This window comes from Dendrobates tinctorius, unplaced genomic scaffold (genome assembly GCF_039654945.1).
Source record: "Dendrobates tinctorius isolate UK_male_01 unplaced genomic scaffold, ASM3965494v1 ptg000075l, whole genome shotgun sequence".
NCBI classification, from domain to species: Eukaryota; Metazoa; Chordata; class Amphibia; order Anura; family Dendrobatidae; genus Dendrobates; species Dendrobates tinctorius.
The window spans coordinates 26,436,344-26,457,976 of record NW_027361743.1 but is presented as its reverse complement, the minus strand read 5'-3'; the positions used below and the strand labels follow the sequence as shown (position 1 = coordinate 26,457,976).

Below are 21,633 nucleotides of genomic sequence, written 5' to 3'. Positions count from 1 at the left end.
ATTACATTACCTTAGAATTACACCTTGTGTTTTTCTTTGGAAATGCTGCTCCATTTGGTTCTAATAATGGCTACATTGAACATAGAGTAAAGCCATTTCTGGGGGAAAAAAAAGTCAGACTTTCTTTCCTAAACTAGAATAACCCCTTTAAATCACTATATGCATGGCTCTTCTGCTTGCCATGACCCCAAACTGTACCACTTTTTGTGCATAGTAGTCTATATACTGTATGCTGTATTCGTTCATACAGGGTCTATATATACTAGCCAGGAAGATGTATAATCTTTTTCAGTGCTGGTTGTGGAGAAAAGTTATGGTAAATATTTGCAATATTAGCATGGAAAAAAAGTATAAATACTGTAAATAAAATCACACACATCTCGAGTCTTTTTGGGTTGCTTGCGAAAATAACAAGCCTTTTTTTTTTTTACATCTTTAAAATATTCCAACCAAAACTTCATCAAAAGTTCAGTGAAATGTAACAGTAAAATAAAAGTCCATCATAAGTCACGAAAACTACAGTTCATTACAAACAAGGTAAAAATTGGTTTCATATCAACACTGAACTGAAAATAACACATTCCAGTGCTAACACACGTGAACGAAAACCTGGAACCGAGTGAGAAGGTTCCTCCTACAGATCATTACACAATCTGCTCCTCGCATTACTGGTTTGGGAAAAATGACTTTTTCATTATGAAAAATAGACAACAGAATAATAAAACTGTATGGTTAGCTATACAAAATAAATACTAATGTCTAGAGACCAGTGATACACACACTTTCAGTGGAATATCTGGAAATATACAATCGTTTTATCAAGGCGGCCATTTTTTTTCTTAGAGGAAGCTCATGTGTCAAAGTACGGCATATAGTAATTCCTATCATCTCCTATTCTTTACACGTAGAGGTCTACAAACACTTCGTTAGGATCTTCTGCAGTTCAACTGAGACTAGATCACCATCTGGTTGAGCTAAAGATGCCATACACATAATCTAGCCGTTCCCACCCAACTTCCCCATATACATACACATTTTATCAGTGGGGATCCCAGAAAAAGCCATTGCCAGATCCTTCTAAGGCTATGGGCACATGGAGTGTTTTGGGGCATGTTTGGAGAAAAAAAAAAAATGAGCGGGAACACTAAGAGCCCAATTTATCAAGGCCAGCTTTGTTGATGCCACTCTTGATGAGGGGGTGTGCTGGAGTCAGACACTTCGATTTCATGAAGAGGTGCCCGCCTCTTCTGGATTTTGAAGCGTCTGACAAACATCATACGCCTCCATGCACATCACAACACTAGAAATCTTACTCCGGTCAGTTACTAGACTGAGATTTCTCAGGTAGAGAAAGCCAAGTCTTGAGTCTTGACATCAATTTGATAAGCTGGGCCTCCCCTGCCCCAGCTTCATACATTTTGGTGTGAAAATACCTAAAGTCGCACCTAAAATTTGGAACTTTTCAAAGCTCTTAGGCTACTTTCACACATCAGTTTTTTGCTGTCAGGCAGGATCCGGCTATTTTTAGAAAAAACGGATCCGGCATAAATTTTGGAGAACTGTAGAAACGGATCCGTTTTTTTGCTGGATCCGTCTAGCAGGTTATAACTGTTTCCTGGGGGCTGGCCAATTGGATCTGAGCATGCGCAGACTTAAAAAAACGGATCCGGTGGCTGGATCAGTCTTTTTCTGGATCCGGCGCCCATAGACTTTCATTGTAGCAAAAAGCCGGAAGCGCCGGATCCGGCGCTTCCGGCTTTTTCGCCGGAGACAAAAAGCGTTACAGTAGCCGTTTTTTCCAGACGCCGGAATGAGACAAGTAGCCGGATCCGGCAAAAAACGGATGAAACGCAATGCCATCCGGCGCTAATGCAAGTCAATGGGGAAAAACTGGATCCGGCATTGCATTTTGCCGGATCCGGTTTTACAAAAAAAAGCCGGATCGCGCCTGACGGCAAAAAACTGATGTGTGAAAGAGGCCTAAAGTCAGAATTCTTGCTTGAAAGCTTTGATGAATTGGGCCCATAGTTTTTGAGATTTAAAGAGTTTCTGCTCAGTTTCTGCTCCAAATACTCCTTAAATTCTGCAAGAACATAGCCTGACAGTGGCATTCCTCATCGAGAAAAAAAAAAAAAAAAGGATCAATCATGGTGGCAAGCAACATGACCAGTCCTTCTCTTTCCTAATATCTGCAGTCAGGAGTCACCCATAAACATAAGTACACCAGTCAATTAGTGCTCGTTTATTCGCCTTTTTACACAAAGTTAGGGGAACAAAGTTTTCATTTTGTTCTCAGAAAACATCATGTTGTCGGCAGCATATTCCACATTTACAAAGGATGTTCTGCCGACAACAATATGTTCACCTAATGAACAAGCATTTTACTTGTCGGGTGATCACTGGCATGTCAGCATGTCCTGATAATTGGGAATGAGAATTCTTACACTCACGCACTGATTTTCATCCCGTCTAATTGCACCTCAAGCCCAATTTGGCATAAAACCATGGACAGTTTGCCAACTCGTGCTCCTGTTACAGATGTATAAAAATGGCCTAAAGGTCAACATGGTGGCTAAAATATGTGGAAATTTGAATACTACAAGCCTGTGATATTCCAGCTTCTTTTAACTTGCACCCAAAATGAACACACCCCAATTTCAGATTGTGTTGAAGGGAACAATTCTTTGAAGTCAAGAAAACGCTAGAGCATTTCGAGATTTAGTTGCCATTTAGACCACTACAGGAACCTCCTTGTCATTGAGGACCCATCTATAAGAATTTTTCTGAACATTATTAGAATACGACACAAAAATAGTGGCACCTTTAGAACATTTAGGGAAGCATCGTCTACCTGGCTCCTTGGGTTTGTGAAATCCTAATAAATTGAAGGCATATTTTATTTCTGGCAAGTCCACATCTCCATGAGGCTCCTAATCCTGTTTCACAGCTGTGGTTCTCTCTCTTCTGTTGCTACCTGTGTACCTGCCACCCAACAACCGATAGAAAATGCAATGTCCACATGGCCCTGAGGTGTACTCATCTATCTGTTTCTTGTGCAACATGATGCAAGCCCATAACGGTGGTGGTTTCAGATGTAAGTTGCTCTAACCACCAGTGCCGGAATCGGCTGTTCTCCAACTGGTAATTCTAATTGACTTAACAGGGATGAAAAAGCTGGTATTGGTGGAATTGTCTGTGGCACTAGGACCTAATGATCAATACTGGTTCTTGAATACTCTTAGCATCAGTTGTATTACAACTATTACATCATAATGACATCAGCAGCTGTGCTACTGGGTCACCATAAATCTCCTATTACAGTGTTTAAAAATGGTATTTATCATGCCAAATATGAGAAAAAGGTATGGGATAATACCTCTTACAAGTGAATACATAAGACTCTGTTCACACTGCCATTATATTCTCTCATTTTTCAAAATGGAATGTACCGTGCTAAAATCATCAGAAGTCAATGAAATCAAAACAATCAAGGTTATTGTATTAAACACCATTACGCATGTGTGAACAGAGCCTTAGTCTCTTCCATTCTAACACTCCCTGCATGGCCCTAAAAGACCGTGAACAACAGTTATTTCATTCCTGGAATGTATAGGTTTAACAAAATATACACAACCCTTTATTCATGTGTAAAATATTCCAAAAGGTAGGTGTTCCCTCTCAGAAGATACATGTGCAGCAAAGGTGCTCAAACTACGGTATTCTCCTTAAAGGGAATCTGTCACCTTATCATCAGGGGCTTATCTACAGCATTCTGTAATGCTGTAGATAAGCCCCCGATGTAACCTGAAAGAGAAGAAAAACGAGTTATATTATACTCACCAGGGGAGGTCTGGGTCCGATTCGGGTCCGTAGGGTGTCGCGGCCCGGCGCCTACCATCTTGTAGCGATGACGTCCTCTTCTTTGCTTCCCGTCGCAGCTCTGGCGCAGGCACACTGCTCTGCCCTGTTGAGGGCAGAGCAGAGTAATGCAGTGCACAGGCGCCGAAGGCGGGAAGCAAAGAAGAGGACGTCACCGCTACAAGATGGGAGGTGCCAGACTGGACCGCGACACCCTACGGACCCGAACCGCCTCTGGGGGAGTATAATATAACATGTTTTTCTTCTCTTTCAGGTTACATCGGAGGCTTATCTGCAGCATTACAGAATGCTGTAGATAAGCCTCTGATAGCGGCGTCGACAGCTGATAGTCCAAAAAATAGGTGACAGTTTCCCTTTAATGTATTATAATGGGTTTCCTCCTAAACTTAAAGAGCTACAGTAGCACATTCCCCAGAGTACACTGACCTTGTATAGTAGCATTTTTTTTTGATTGGGGCAAAAAAAAATCAAAAGAAAAGAAAATATAAAATAAAAAAAGTTATAACTATTAAAAAATAAAAAACTGCCAAATTTTGACTAGAGCTTGGATTTAGTAAAATAAGGTCAAAGTACATACTGAATGATCAAAAAAATATTGCACAACATTTACTGGATCAACTTAGAATCGTCTTCCTCTCTAAATGTGTCTTTAAAAAATATAAAATGCTTCCGTTTAGTTTATCCAGAGCAGTAAGTATAGCACGAATAAGGTTCTCAAACACTTTGGGACTAGCTCATCAAGAATGGCGTTTTATACATCAGTGTTCATGAGTCGTCTGCTGGAATAAGATGCACCAAATTTATTAAGAATCGCGCTCCTCTTCATGAATATTGCATTGGGCCAGTGTAAGAAATGTACTCCAGGTCTAAGGGGTAACGCCTCTCCTTGTGGAATGTGACATTCCTGACATGCCAGTGTAAGGAGACTTACAGGCCACATAGGCCGCATGTCTGCAAACTGAGATTCTGGATTGGATTTTATTCTAAGTCATATTGTAAGGCTCACTAAAGGGTCGTTATTGACTTTTAGGATTGTTACTTCCAGTAGGCAGCTCTAGCATTCCAGTCCTATTCCTCTCTGAAGAGGCAATGTGCAAATGTACTCCAGTCATGTCATAATTTAAGATACTGTTGGTGCGTAAATTACTCTGAGTTTGTTGGCCTCCATTGCTCAGCTCCACTCACTTTGCAAATCGACATCAGAGCACAGAATGCGCAGAAGCTAAATTACTATTTCTACTAAATATTTTTCCATAAAGACTTATATCAATCGGCTCAGCTCATTTTGCTCCTTAATATGATGATTGCATCTTGAACTGAATCCAGTGTAATGGCTTCCTTTAAAGGTTGCTGCTGCTAAAATATAAAAAACATGGCTTTTTTCCTATTTTTTTCAACTGAGCAGAGCCAGAACCAAACTATAGATAGGTGTGCCATTGCCCTTGACGAACGCAACCATGTCAACCTTGCACAATTCTTAAGAACATGAATTATACTACGGAGCCAGTTTACCAACCTTGGAAAACACAACTGCCCTTAGTGGGTACCGTCTACTGAGGACACTTATGTGGGTTCCTTCATTAACATCACTTCCTCAATAAGAAGAAAATGGCCACCAGTCAACTCAACACCATCATCTAAACCAGCCATGATTTCTTTTTCTTCCTGATGTACAGTATTTGCAAACTGGCTGTAAGAAGCTTATAAAAGCTCATAATTTCACTAGAACCAGACTAAATTGAAAAATATATATATATTTACATATTAAAAAATGTTCCATAAAATCATAAGTCCAGGAATAAATAAAATATTCATCAACAGCAAGTCCTCCCCGTAGTATCAGATCACCAATTTCACATTATTGTGTTTTATTTCCACCTTCTAGGAAAAACACTAGTTGAGCTACTTAGAAATAACTTCAAATCTTGAAATACGGAAAGTCTCCTTCACATAAATACAGCAGTTCTCTTTCATGTCAGACGCCCTCATTTCTTGAAGGGTGTGAGCTTAGTGATTGTGGTCCAGAAGGGAGAGGTTTTTCTCTTGGGCTCTGCCAGGGAAAACACCTGCTGTTGTGGAATGCTGGTGGGAACCGTGATGTGACGCTGGTGGATTGGGTGCAAGTTCTGATGAGGAGGGACGGCAGGAATTCCATTGTAAGAAGTGACACCTGTGGCAGAAGACAGATATAAAGTCATTATTTAACCTACATGGATAACCACCAGCTATTCTCAATGAAATTTTGTAAAGTACAAGTCTTCTCACAACTTGAAAAACTTTTTATAGTTGGCACTACAGAGATAATGTTCCATCCAATAAAGAGCCAATGACCAGGGAGATCAGCCAAATCAGAGACATCACTATTACAATGTCATTGCTGCTCTACAATATGGAGTAGGGTTTTGGTTGACACAGCCTTCCCTTCAACCAGTGTGGGGAAAAGTCTCCCTGGGAAACAAGTATGAAAAATATCTCACTTCTAGAAGGAAGAGAAATATATTGCAATAGAGAAACAGTTTTCATCCTTCTGTAAAAGAGCTAATTTGGATACGGTACTTGTAAGACTCAACTATACAAAGTTGGCCATTGCCTCAGGCAGTCTTTCTTTGAAGGCCTTATTCACCATCAATGTTCTTCTACCTTCATTTCTTAGGAAAACTAAAGCCTGTATTACACAGGCGGATACATGGCCAAACAATCTTTCATGAGACCTCTCATTCCTGATTATTGGCAAATGGAAACTGTTGTAGATTCCAACTTTCAGCAGAACCATTCAGCACTCAGACAATGATGGAGGATGAACTGTTTTACGTGAGATATTGAGCACGTGTTATCTGCATCATCACAACCTAAAGGATTCATTATAAAGGGACAAAAACAAAAGAGGTCACACAGTCCAGTGTAGAGAAGAGCTACGCACATATCAATAAAACAAGGGCTCGCTCACGCGAGTGTATAACTTGGACGAGTGCTATCTGATGTTTTATCGGCTAGCACTCGGACCGATGTTTTACTATGGGGCAGTTCAGATCTGCAATTTTTCTTCTATAGACTGAATCGGTCGATGAATGCATGTGTAAAAATGCAGTCCAACTTTTGCGGACACAGACAATAGAGAAGGTGGAGAAATTAAGTTCTCCGTCTTCTCCACACCTGTGATATGATTCACTCATCTGAGAGCATTGGATCACAGTAGACTGACGCTTATGATTGTCATAGCATAAGCCTGCAGCTGTTGTATACTCCAACAGAAACATGGCAGTCATCAGCCAAATAACGAGCAATATAAATTAAATTAGTCTTTGAGGGGCTGAAAATCATAATGTTTGGCAGCACATCTCACAGGGATTGAAGAGACAGTAATATATAATCTGTGTAGGGACCAAATGATCACATCAATGATGATTCATCCTCATCCAGTTTGTGTCATCCTCATGGAAAGAGGGTTTTTAAATATCAACCTAGGCTGCTTATGGGTAGAATTTTGCAGTGTATCAGTCAAGGAATATATTATAAAAAAAAAAAAAAAAAAAGTTTTACTGGGGGTGCAGATTTTGTGGCATACAAGCTCAAGTCTAATATTTGATCCCATATCACTTTCTGAGGTCTGAATTAGTGTATCTCGATGTAATCAGGTCCATTACAGCACTAGACCATGGGGCCATGACACTAGCCTTCCTGATCTAATACAGGTAATGACAGAATTAAGAATGTCCACATCCAGCTCTTCATTTATTCAGTCATGTAGATCTGTTGCTGTCAACAGCAGAATACAGGAAAATTGTCAGTGACCCATAAGATACCCCATACACACAGACAGCGGTGGTGCAGGGCAAGCCAGTTATAAAAGGCTGAATGTCACCGTATTGGGGTTAGATCCAGCCTGAGGCCCTGGCTGTGCTGGAAGTCAGTCCCTGACAGTACAAACATAATTAGGAGCCGTCTCCAATCATATATTGATTTACGTCTGTCCAGTAGTAGTATTACATTTATCAAGGTCTGGTGCCTTTGTTGCATGTCGTGTATGTGAACCGTTAGAATAAGAGCAGGCTACCGCTAATAATTGAATGGGGGGCCCTTAAAGGGGGAAAAGCAGCACTAAACGGAGTAAGGAAGCTTCGAAAAGTAGGCCATACTACTTATATCACACACGTTGGTATGATCTTTGGAGATATACATGCAAGCAGGCTCGGACTGGCCCATAGGTGAACAGGGGAATTCCCCGGTGGGCCCCTGTGCAGATCTGGGCTACCAACCCCATTGTATGAGCAGTACTTGGCATAATTCACTCTGACCAGAAAAAAAGCAGCATCTCATCAGTCATTAACCAAACTACCCAGTTTATTATTATATAGAGATATAGGTATATTTGTGGACGAGGGTAGTGTAATATTTGTATGCAGGTGAAAAGTGGGCCCCACAAAGTCAGTGTTACTGGTGGGCCCTTGGCACCTCAGTCCGAAACTGCATGCAAGTAATATTCTTAGAGGTAGGTATCTTGACAGTCATGAAAGTCATCTGCTTATAGGCCTGAAAGAACAATAGATTACATACAACTATTTAAAAAAAAAAACACCCACCTTTCATCTTGCCTTGACGGGATTTTTTTGCATTGTTCATGGCTTGTTTCTTTTGGTCTTCAGATATTTCCATTCCTAAGAAAAAGACAAAACGAAAACTTATGGGGATAATGTGGAGACATTGATTGAGCACTATATGCCATCCTGGTGTCACGGCATTCTCCTATATAGGGCTACATATCGGTTCTGTATGCCTTCGCTTTGAGACGTTTGCAATGAACGGCAGAAAGGATTGTTTGGTGCCTTTGTGCCAAAATGGTAGAAGGTAACACTGCCAATGCCAAGACCAAAAAGCTTGACTAGCTCCAGAAGTGGAGTCCAATTTTAATTTTATTATAAGGCTCTCCAGAATACATTCCTTCCATATTTATATATGATATAAGCAGATACCCATGAATCTGTCCAAAATGTATGCCATGCCGAAGCTGTAGCACAATAATGTACAGATTGAGAACAAGGTAGATGCCCAAGTAAGGGCCAGTTCACATCATGATTGATCCACATGTTCATGACTTCATCTGGAATTCCCTCTAAATCCCCAAAACTGGGATTTGGACACAGTTGGTTCATTTTGTACTCCATCTGGCCTCATTTCTGTTTGAGACAGTCTTTTTAGGAAGACACAAAAGCAAAAAGTCTACCTTGCTATAGCGTCCGTCTAAAAGAAGATGGATACTGCCTGTCTGGAAACCAGATGGACGAATAGTCCACCAGGAGCATGTTCAAATCCAATTTTTGGGGGTTTCAGACAAAACTTCCATGATATTGTTCAAATGACATGTGAACAGGTGCTAATACATTAAAATCCGGTATTCATATATGATTGATACAATCCACTGAACTTTCTAATCATATGGTTGATATGTAAACATAAAACCAAAACATTTAGGAATAAGGAGAACATCTAGTGAAAAAAAAATAGCAAAAGCATAGAGGACCCTGTCCCTTAACGCTCATAGTTCATCACCACATTCATCAAGATACAGAAAAGGGGGCCGACTTATCTAATGATATAGTCAGCCCCCTTCACACTCTGCTCCGCTCACAGTCAGGAAGCGCTCTGCCGTGTTGGATAAAGGCCAGTAAAGGACCCATCGGGGTGCAAAAACTGAACTTGTACCTGAAGGTCAGGGCATATTTCAGACCTGAACTATATTATAGTGCATAAATTAGATTTAGATGCATTTTAAAAATAAAAAAAAACAAAGAAACCTGGAAAATCCCTTGAAGCCTGCTGCAATCAATGAAGGGATCCAAGTATATCAGATACAGAATGGTATAGTTACCAGTGGTGATGAGAATATAAGGAATTGCCAAGTGCTGTCTCATACTTGCTGGCGAGCGGAATGTGAAGAATCCAGGTAAAGTGATGCCTTCTAGCATGGGATATCAGTTTATATAGAGATTACAGGGGGAGGAGATTATGACATATCGTAGAATTGCTTCTTTGGGAAAATTCCGACTTTCAGAACATTCCAGGAAGAGACCCCCCCCCCCCTCCACACCGCAATACCTTCATGCTTAAGTTGGCCATGACTCAGTCTTATCGCACTTGTGAAAGCCCAGCATTTCCAGGCAACGTTTTCCATTGCTATTCAAGTCAACAGATGATCTACGGCTTATACACAGATACGTGGTTATATCTTATGCAACCGCTGAGGTTCACTCAGGCATGTCCAATACTTTGGGAATCACTCAGATAGTCATGTTAAAAATAAAGGAAAAACATACTAAAAAAGGAAAACGCAACCATCATAGCAACTGACAACCATCACAACATTCAGGGCCGGATCATCCTCCTTGGTGGAAGTCTCTTGGGTGGGAGACCATGCATAGTGGTAAGTGAAATCCTTTAGCTATAGGCAGGATCCTTTTCTGAAGGCGGCAGCTAACTTCAGTTTTTCTAGTGACGGGCACTCATGACGTCACTGCCATGCGCCCCCAGTCATGTGCATGCCGACTTCAGGTGCTGGCTTCTGATTGGCCAGCAACATGTATTGTAGCCCACGGACCTTAGCCCCGCAATACACGTCAACTGAATGTGCGTCCGTCAGTTTGCGCTGACGTCAGCAGGCCCTTCACCCGCACCGGCCCGGGCGTGACTTCAATTGTTACACCCCTGCTCCTGCCTGCTTTCTAGGTGAGCTGAACCTAGGGCTTTTAGCTTTGGAGAATGCTTAGATGGTAGACTTGAAAGAAGACAGAGCATAGATAGTTGTTGCATGAAGGAAGGTAACCTGTCTTTAACTCTTGCAGGGTTCAAATGGTCGGAAATAGATCAGGGGCTCTTTTTTGTGGAGAATACTTGCAACAGTAACTCAAAACACACTTTTGTGCGCAGCATGTATTACATTTGTTGTAGCACCAGGTTAAAAAAAAACAAAAAAACAAACATACCAAACTTACCCATATCTTTGTCTTCCTGGACTCGCTTTCTTTCATCTAAGAATGCTTGGAGCCATCTTTGCTTGTCCTCTAGTTTTTTGGCACAAAATAAATGCACTTCGTCGGTTTGCCTATTCACTGTCTTAAAAGCATTCTTAATATTGAGATTGAAGTCCCTGTCTTTTCCATCTTCTATGTCAGTAAATTCCATCTCGTCCATGTCTATTCGGCCCTTATAATACAATATGTCCCTCCGCAACAAGTCCTTCTTGCAGAAAACCAGCTGGTGGTCAAAGAGGAAGAAAGTCCTTTGTTGGCTCTTGCCTTGTTTGAAGAGCTTTGTTAGTTCCCCTGAATGGATCAACTCAGAACTCCGGGCTAAGATGTCTTGTCCCTAAAAAATATAATGTATATTGTCATTTGTAGACCTTCCGGAGGGTCCAAACTTTTGGAATTTAGACTTCGAACAAATGTGGCACTAAAACATTGTGACTGGGGAGAGTGGAACCTGGATTATAAACTAGAGCTGTATTTACAATTCTGTAAACTTCAGAGCTGAAATTTTCCAGTAATCAGGAATGTGACACAGATTTCTAAAATATCTCATCACGAACTATAAAATGGAGTGCAACGATCTGGTTTGCCCCTATGTTCAAAGGGTGATTGTTGGCAGTCCATCCATTGGAACACCTACCGATTATAAAATGGGTGTGCAAAGTCTCCTGTGTGAATGGTATTGTAGTGAGCAAGCATGACCATCACTTCTATGGGAACGGTGGTCAGAGATTGGCAATACCACATCCATAGAGAAGTGAAAGGAGTGGCGGTCAAGCATGCACACTACTATGCCATTCACACCAGACACTTTGGGACACCTATTATCATGATCGGAGAGGGTCCTAGTGGTCTGACTCCCAGTAATCATCTCTCTTGTTGGATAAATGTGTTTATGCGACAACCCTGATAGTAATTGTTCACAGCCATTTCTTAGCTATAGTGGTTGTCACCGAGCTTCCCCAGATCACTTGATCACACACCTGCCTAAAGTATAGGGTCAGAGGATCACCCCATAAGTAGATTTACAATTCAGCAGTCAAGAAAAGCTTGGCAACAATTTTATTAGTTCAATAAAGGATGTCTAAGTATACAGGGCACTTCAACCAATAATAACACAACTCTCATCCCATATATATCAGTGTAATGGGAAAAAGAAGAATTTTATTATACTGTACTTTGGGATCTCTTCTTTTTCCCATTACATTGATATATATGAGATGAGAGTTGAGTAACAATTTTAATAGGCCAAGTAAGTCCTGTAATACAAACCTGGATGCAAAGTAGTCCTATAATTTGTTAAATCTGAATGACAAGTAATATGGCTGCCATTAAACCTTTAAAGGGGTCATCAGTCACCTTTACCAGATTCCTGAACAGAAATGCTGTTATTGAGTTTTACAACCCTTTTTTAGGAGCTCTATGGTTTAGAATAGGATTAAAAGTAGACGAGTAATTCAAGGAATGCTCTCTTTGAAGAAAATAAATTACTGACTTATACGGGGCAGTTCCAGTCACAGATTATTATTGGGCAATTGTTTCACAATCACCAAAACTATCACTTTAGGATTTTTTCATTTTCAATATCTGCAGTACAATCCAAGAACTCACCTCCCACCCAACTATAGAGACCTGCCAGCAGGCAATTTTGTCAATGCTCTCCAGGCGCCGTTTCCGCTCATTAATTAAGCAGGCAACATTTTTCATGGCTTCATAGGCTTCTCTTATTTTGTTGTAATCCCTGCAATGTCAACAAATCAGGTGATAAACATGTCAGAGCAGAACACAGAATGGAAGGTGTTGACCAGTTCAAAAAAATGAAGGATACCGACATTTTTTTCCCAATATGACCATAGTTAGCAGGATAGTGTGCCGAGTACAGGGCGAGAAAAATCCACAACCATGTCAAAAGAATGGAAATTTATAACCAAACAAAACAGAGATGATAATCATATAAAAACAAACACATAAAATACAACGTCTTCAGGCTCTGCTCACATATGAATAGTGGATTCAATCCTAAATAGAAACCCCATTGCAGTGCTGGAGCGACCCATGGATCCCACTAACTTATACAGTGGCATTGAAAAGTTTGGGCACCCCTGGTCAAAATTACTGTTATTGTGACCAGTTAAGCAAGTTGAAGATGGAATGATCTCTAAAAGAGCTAAAGTTAAAGATGACACATTTTCTCTCTATTTTAGGCCCAAAAAATTATATATTGTCATTTTTTACATTTTAAAAATTACAATAAGGAAAATAGGCCAATGCAAAAGTTTGGGCACCCTGCATAGTTAGTACCTAGTAGCACTCCCTTTTAAAATATCACAGCTTGTAAACGCTTTTAGTAGCCAGCCAAGAGTCTTTCAATTCTTGTTTGATGGATTTTCATCCATTCTTCCATGGAAAATTCTTCCATTTCTGTGAGATTCCTGGGTCGTCTTGCATGCACTGCTATTTTGAGGACTAGCCACAGATTTTCAATGATGATCGAATCGGGGGACTGTGAGGGCCATTGAAAAACCTCTAGCTATTGCCTTTTGAGGTAGTCTATTGTGGATTTTGATGTGTGTGATCATTACCCATTTGTAGAAGCCATTCTGTTTTCAAATTCAGCTTTTTTACACATGGTGTTATGTTTGCATCAAGAATTTGTTGAAATTTCATTGACTCCATTCTTCCCTCTACCTGTTAAATGTTCCCTGTGCCATTGTCTGCAACACAACTCCAAAGCATGATTGATCCATCCCCATGCTTAATGGTTGGAGAGATGTTCTTTTCCTGAAATTCTATGCAATTTTTTCTCTGCACATACCTTTGATCATTGCGACCAAAGAGTTTTATTTTAACTTCAACGATTCACAGGACTTGTTTCTAAAATGCATTGGGCTTGTTTAGATGTTCTTTTGCATACCTCTGATGCTAAATTTTATGCTGAGGGTGCAGGAGAGGTTTTCTTCTGATGACTCTTCCATGAAGGCCATATTTGATAAGGTGTCTCTGAACAGTAGAACAATTACCACAACTCCAGAATCTGCTAAATCTTTCTGAAGGTCTTTTGCAGTCAAGTGGGGGTTCTGATATGCCTTTCTAGCAATCCTACAAGCAGCTCTCTCTGAAATTTTGCTTGGCCTTCTAGACCTTATCTTGACCTCACTGTTCCTGTAAACTGCTATTTCTGAATTACATATTGAACTGAGGAAAGGACAACTTGAAAACGCTTTGCTATCTTCTTATAGCCTTCTCCTGCTTTGTGGGCCTCCACCATTTTCAGAGTGCTAGGCAGCTGCTTAAAAGAACCCATGGTGGCTGTTTTTTCGCACAAGGTTAGAGGAGGCTATGTGTTTCTAAACCTGTGGAATCTGCATCAGTTGGCCTTTCCTAACATTGAGGGTGAACAAGCCATATCCTTTACAGGCTAATTAAGGTCTGAAACCTTGGTCAAAGTTATCTGAGCACACAAATCTCCAAAGGTGCCCAAACTTTAGCATCGGACCATTTTTCTTTTTGTAATTTTTAAAATGTGAAAAAAATTACAATGTGTATTACTTTTTAGCCTAAAATACAAAACAAATGTGTCATCTTTAACTTTAGGCCTTTTAGAGATCATTTTATCTTCAACTTGCTTAACTGTTCACAATAACAGTAATTTTGACCAGGGGTGCCTACACTTTTGCATGCCACTGTAATAGGTAAGACCTCCTTCTTTTTCAAATTCTGTTTTGGCAAAAAAATAATAATAATTTGACTCATGAAACCATTTGTGAAAATTACCAGCTGCTTGCCAAGAACGGGTGGTAGCACACAGTCGAAAAAGTAGTCGAAAATCGACATGTGAAAATATTGGCTCACAACCAACTTAACCACTGAGAAAAAGGTGTATATTGTTGATATAGCAATACCTAGAGATAGCAGGGTTGATAAAAAGAGAAGGAAGAAATTGATGAAAAATATCAAGACCTGAAATCAAAATTCAAAGACTGGCACAAACCAGTAATTGTGTTATTAGTGGTCAATGACACACTGAGTGTGGTCCCCAAAATCCTCAGGAATCGCTTTCAATTCATTGTTAAGTAAATCACAGTCAGTCAATGGCAGAAAGAAGCGTGGTTCTGTGTACATCTTATGCCGATACGTCACAATATCCTAGCTTCATGGGAAGAACCCGATGTGTAATGAATTTTTCTCTGCACATACCTTTGATCATTGCGACCAAAGAGTTTTATTTTAACTTCAACGATTCACAGGACTTGTTTCTAAAATGCATTGGGCTTGTTTAGATGTTCTTTTGCATACCTCTGATGCTAAATTTTATGCTGAGGGTGCAGGAGAGGTTTTCTTCTGATGACTCTTCCATGAAGGCCATATTTGATAAGGTGTCTCTGAACAGTAGAACAATTACCACAACTCCAGAATCTGCTAAATCTTTCTGAAGGTCTTTTGCAGTCAAGTGGGGGTTCTGATATGCCTTTCTAGCAATCCTACAAGCAGCTCTCTCTGAAACTTTGCTTGGCCTTCCAGACCTTATCTTGACCTCCACTGTTCACTGTTGCATCGCTGTGTTCACTCATGTCAAAAATAGAATTAAAATAAAAAATATTGTTATTCTCACCTTCCGACGTCCCACGCAGCATTCCCGCTTCTCTCCACGCTCCGGACCCAGTAATCCTTTGCGAGAATTACCGCGATGACGTCCGTTCTCGCGGGATCGCGAAGTCTCGCGGTCATTCTTGCAAAGGATTACTGGGGCCGGGAGCGTGGAGAGAGGCGAGAAGACTGCGCGGGATGTCGGAAGGTGAGAATAACAATATTTTTTATTTTTTTATTATTTTACACCTGATCGCTGGTCTCCCGCCTGTCACACGTAGCGATGCGTGCTGGCCAGCGGGAGATCAGTGACGAAAAAAAAGGTCCCGAGGTTTCTTGCAGCGATCAGCGATACCGGCAGGGGGGCCGGTCGCTGATCGCTGTCACACACAGCGATCTCGCTGCTGAGATCGCTGTTGTCTCTCAAAAGCTGTGTCTCAGCAGCGATCTCGCTAGCGAGATTGCTATGTGTGATGGGGCCTTTAAAAGATGTGTTTTTTTTATGGCGCGCTTAAAACTGTGGACCTTGAGAATTATCCGAATTGTCTTGGGTAGTGCATTCCAGGAAACTGGCGCAGCATGAGAAAAGGCTTGAAGATCAGAGAGAGAAGCTTGGATTATGTAGTATGTTCGTCGCAGATCATTAGTAAAATGGAGAGCACAGGTAAGGGTGATGGACAGAGATCAGGGAAGAAATGTAGGGTGGTGCAATACTGTGGAGAAAATTGATAATGGGAGAAGATGTAAATGAAGGAGGAGATGTAGGGTGGTGCAGTACTGTGGAGAGGAGGGGTAGAATGGTAGACAAAAATAAGGGAGGAGATGTAGGGTGTTGCAGTACTGTGAAGAACTTTGTGGGTGAATGTGATAAGTTTATGTTATAATCTGTAGTGGATACACAGCCAGTGCAATGGCTGGCACAGGGTAGAGGCATTAGTGTAGCAGGTGGACAGAAATATGAGCCTGACTGCTGCATTCAGCATAGTTTGGGGAAGGGAGAGTTTAAAGAGAGAAAGACCTATTATTATTACTGGGTGGCAATGATCAAGACGAGAATGAATCAGAGCAACATTAAGAGGTTTTGCCATTAGGAATATGAGAAAAGATTGGATTCTGGAGATGTTTTGATGTGCAGGTCACATGATCTGAGTGAAATATAACCACAATAACATATTACTTGGGAGTTATGATTAAACCCCACATGGATATGGAATTATAACATAAAATCTCTAGATTCCAACCTCAAAAATGAACCAAGAAGAATAGACAATGTAGCAGTGAGGAGCTGTATACGGAAGTGATGAATAAGATGATGGCCATGCCATAGCTGTGACTGGATCCCTCTGTTCCAGTTGGTATTTAAACCATGGATCTGAACTTCTAAAATATTCATATTCTCCCATAAATAAATTCCTAAATATTAGGGTCAGGAAAGCTGTGCACTCTCTCTTTTTCCCGGGATGGAAAGAATAGAATATTTTCAGCCATCACACTGCAGACCTTCTCCACTTTCCCCTGCTGAGCTCTAGAGAAGCCCAACACTACTCTCATTGTGTTCCTGAGAGGACCATCCGTTAGCCCAGATAGAGGGAGGTCTGCGGTCACACGATACACCAAGAAGTATGGAGTGATAAGAGGAAGAGAAATTAAGAATATCATTTGGAGGCCAGGGAACTGCAGCAACGAGAGACATCAAAACAACGTTAAAAGCCAAGTGAGATGAATGTGTCAATTCAGGAGCGAACAGTGACAGTTTGTACTGAGGGCTGAGAAATGGCTTGGGAATTGTTCCAGAGGAGATAGACAACAAAGCCTATGTACTGGATACATATATCTCTCTTTCCTTAGAATTTAAATGAGAAGTCTTCTGGCTCAATAACCTCCCGCCTTCCCATCAGTGCCCCTTATCAGCAGGTTTTCACACTTTTCTTATATTCACGCGCTATAAACCATGCAAATAAAACATGCAAAAAAGAGTTTACATACTGGGGAAAGTGCAGAAAAAAAACTACTGCACTTCAGTTACATTCAGCAGGGAAAGTGGACATAATAGAGTCCTGTGACAAAAGCATTTCTTTAGTATATTTATAGAATTAAATCCATCAGAAGCGTCTGAAAAATAAGATTTTGCTTAATATATTTCTGCTTTGTCATAGTTACTGAAAAATATAGCAAAACATTTTACATTTGCAAACACTGACATAATGGAAACATTAGTCCAGTGGGTGTCCCTAGTCAATGATTATCATTTCTCCTTGCGGAGATTGACATGCTAAGCATGGCGAGATGAGGAGACTTAAAGCCGCAATGCTCCTCTGGGAAATATGCAAATTGTCTCTTCAGAGAGGAAGAGGAGAGACAATTTGCATATTTCCCCAGAGGAGCATTTGGGTTTTAAGTCTCTTCATCTCGGCATGCTTAGCATGTCAATCTCTGCAAGGAGAAATGATACTTCTTGGATATCGGTCAGACGCCTCTCTCACAGCCACATCAGATCTCACACTTTGCACTGACGAAGGGCAGTACCCCGAAACACAGTGTCTGGAAACAGATTCTGGTTTGGCTTTTATCCTAAGTCATGTCACAAGGTTCGTTAAAGGGTTGACATTGACTTTTAGGATTGCTACTTTCAATAGGTGGCACTAGAGTTCTAGTCCTCTTCCTCTCTGAATAGACAATTTGCATAGTCAATGATTGTCATACAGGGAAGATTGTCAGAGATAACGGCTCCTCCGACTGGTCGCAAAAACCATAAAAATGAATAAAACACAAGTTATACTGATTTCTTTCCCCAATCCTTTTCTATATATTAATCTGCTCTTCCTGCATATACACCACGATGCTGGTAGCTCAGACTACAAGTAAAATGCGACATTAGTTTATCTTTGAATCAATGTGTACAATTGAATCAGCAGAAACTGGTTAAGGTATGTTTCCACGGGCCGGATTACATCAGGAATTGCTGTGGATTGGACGCTGCGTGCAGCCGCAGCATCCATTCTGCAGAGTCCAGATGTTACAGCATAGTGGAGGGGATTTTATGAAATCCCGTATCCACTATGCGTTCAGGACCGCATCCGGCGGCCCTGTGTATCCGGATATGCGGCACGTCTTTATAGACCGCAACATGTCTATTTATCTTGCAGAGACTGAGTGTCTCCGCAAGATAAGTAGCCCAGTCTATGGATACGATGCGGTGATACCGTATGTGTTCAATGAACACATCCGGAATCACCGCGCGTACAAAAGAGGGCGGTGCTTTGGCCGGAGCAGGGTTTCAGCAGCGTCCAAAGCGCCAGCACTCCAGCCCGTGGAAACATATCCATATAGACAAAGAGTATAAGATTCTGAAAAATCTATAGCAGAATATATGTATATATATTTTTTTTTAATGAAAATTTATAATTCCATCTACATAGTCTACAAGTAATGAGTGATACAAAAAATATTAAAGAATGCAAATATATAGTAAACCATAAGATCAATTTGCACTAATATTTCAGACAAACATTAATAATAATAAAAAAAAAAATACCATGTGTAATAGTTCCAACTAAAAAAATGTGAAGAAACAAATACGTCATTTAGCAGCAAAGTTCCCACCTGTGGTCCTGTGTCGTGTACTTGAGTAGCTCAGCTAGCTGCAGAGGATACTTGCAGATCTTCTGCACTGGAGTCAGCAGGAAGCCATCAATAGCTATATCGATCATCTGCTGCAGTAGCCGACAGGCCTCAAAGAAGTGACGATATCTGCTGTGCTTCATCAGGTTGGAAAGCTCCAGGCAGGCGTTGGGGTGGTTGTTACAGTACTCGGAGTAGATTGAAAATCCTTCATGCTACATGTGTGTGCAAAAAAAGGAAGCATCACAATGTATTCCATTATCTTCCATGTAAGAAGTTCCACTATTTGCTAATTGTTGAGATCATTCACCAAGCGTTGGACCTTGGTGATATAATCTTTATCATGATGTATAGATTTTTTTTTACACTTTACAATTAGAGTTTCCAAATCCTGTGAGTTTTTTGGCTAAGTTGAAAGTCAAATTGCAAAACTAAAAGTGTATGATAAAAGGTTTTATGCCAGACTTGGACTGTCCCACAGGGGAGCAGGAAAATCCTCCGGTAGGCCCCTTTGCAGCAGTGGGACACCCACATCACTATTTGAGCAGTACACTTGATTTGCCATGTACAGACCAATCCACCATCTCATCATTTATTCAACAAACTACCCAGATTATCATTTTATAAAAGCAAAGCAACAATTATAACTTAGGATAATATATTTGCATGTAGCTGTAGAGTGGGCCACCAGAGTCAATGTCACTGGTGGACTCTTGTCTCTCCGGTCTGACACGGTGTTAAGCAATACATGCAGTTTTGGCCTTAGGTTAGCTGATACCCTTTGAAGTTCTTTTATTGACAACTCCACCTTATGATGTACACATGAATGTGCCTAAATAATACCAACACAAAATGCTCAATTACCATTGCCATAAGGTGCTCAAAAATGCAGTTATACTGTTGCCTAAATAACACGATTCATTCATTCCATTACACCAGGAAACAGTGTCCTCTGAATCTATCTGCCTTTCCATAAGATCGGTATCAGGTGGCTAGGCCACTAGGGATAGTGGTACCCCTCTCAGTAGTAACAGGTGACATTCCTCTGACCACATATATGGTGGACCAGTATGAAGGTAGCTGTGTTGGGTCAACGGTCAGATTATATGCCAAACCAGAATACCACTTTAACGCTGGGTACATACTAGGAACTTATGGCCACCCCAGTACATTGTATTTTTGAACACACATACGCAACTCACATTTTCAAGAAAGCAGCCCCCGATTTCGCTCAGATGAGGCTCTTCTTTGTTGTATTGCTTCTCTAGGTTTTTATAAAATGTTTTCTGGAACCTATAGACCTCTTCAATATTTCCAAAGATGGTTTTGAGTTGTGCTTCAGTGAACATGCTTGTGTGCTTTCGACACTGCTTGATGTAACCCTGAGATAAAAATAAATCAGATTTTTTAATTTTTAATTTTATTGGAAACAATATGAGAAGCACGGTCATGGGGCCTGGCATATAAGCGCAATTATTTTATGCAATAAGTGTTGGTCAGCTGAAAATAAATGTATTTTATTAGAAATGAGAGGACTGATTTGCACAACTCCATCGACCAAGTCAAAATTCTGTGACTGCTGGAGGAGAGGCCTCCAAATCTTCCTACCGGCGAGGACTCTTGGTTCCTACTTCAACTAAAAGGGTTGGCGTGACGTCATTGTTGCAGAGTGAAGCATACACAATGTCGCACCAGCCCGACTAATCAAAATAAAAAGCTGGTAATGCTGGGCGGTGAGAAGATTCACAGACCTCCTGTCCAGTGGTCACAGATTACTGACCTGGCCAATGGACTAGAGCCCTGTGGATCAATTCCCCCATCTCTATGTTTGAATGTTCTTAATACTTCAAAAAGGTACCAAGATCTGAAGACATAAGCACAATCTTGGCACTTCCCTTTCCACACCAGATTAGGTTTTCTGTGTTGGCATCTAACCACTGATGTTTTTGGGTCACCCTCACACCCAGGGCAGCGGGGTACCCGGTACCGGGCCGGTGTCAGGGGGATGTGTCACAGCAGCAGTGACCTGGTCCGTGGCCCTGGGCGCCCAATATCAATGGCGGTGATGTTAATAGTGTTATAGTTTATTTGAATAGTTCGTGACGCCACCCGTGGTGTTTGGCAAGGGAGATGTTAAGCCAACACTGCATGCAGATCCACTGGGACTGATGGTGTGGTGCAGCAAAGATGGTGTAGCTCCCCACAGGTGGAGCTGTAGACCCAGGGCAGTGTAGGTGCAATGGACGAGGAGAGGCGCAGAATGGTATAGATGCTGTTACCCAGATGTAGCGGTGCTGGAGGTGTTAGTGACGAATGAATGGAGGACACCAGGGCTTGTAGTTTCAAAGCTTTACTCACAGTTCTTGGCAACCGCTGGTGCCCGCCTCCGTGCCGTGTCCTCCGGGGTAGAGACTCAATCAACCTCCCGGGCAAGTCAGGGTTCTCCTCTCCAACACTCCGCCAACATGTGCCTTTCCTGAACGACTCCTCTATTGCGCCTTTTAGTGTGAAGAACTCCAGTACCGTG

The 21,633-nt window shown here is 41.2% G+C and overlaps 1 protein-coding gene across 4 annotated transcripts in view; it reads right to left on the bottom strand.

The window, feature by feature from the left end:
* Positions 1-385: 385 nt before the first annotated feature.
* Positions 386-21,633, bottom strand: part of SPATA13 (spermatogenesis associated 13) — a 92,928-nt gene continuing 71,680 nt past the window's right edge. For 3 of the 4 annotated variants that reach the window (XM_073583109.1, XM_073583112.1, XM_073583110.1), the window contains 6 exons: positions 20,309-20,488; positions 19,089-19,321; positions 12,510-12,639; positions 10,857-11,238; positions 8,460-8,534; positions 386-6,049 (listed from right to left, as the gene is read on the bottom strand). In XM_073583109.1, the coding sequence (XP_073439210.1) occupies positions 5,865-6,049; positions 8,460-8,534; positions 10,857-11,238; positions 12,510-12,639; positions 19,089-19,321; positions 20,309-20,488 (1,185 nt within the window). In that variant the 3' untranslated portion in view covers positions 386-5,864. The remainder of the gene's footprint in view (positions 6,050-8,459; positions 8,535-10,856; positions 11,239-12,509; positions 12,640-19,088; positions 19,322-20,308; positions 20,489-21,633) is intronic. The other variant, XM_073583111.1, reaches the window with a different exon arrangement.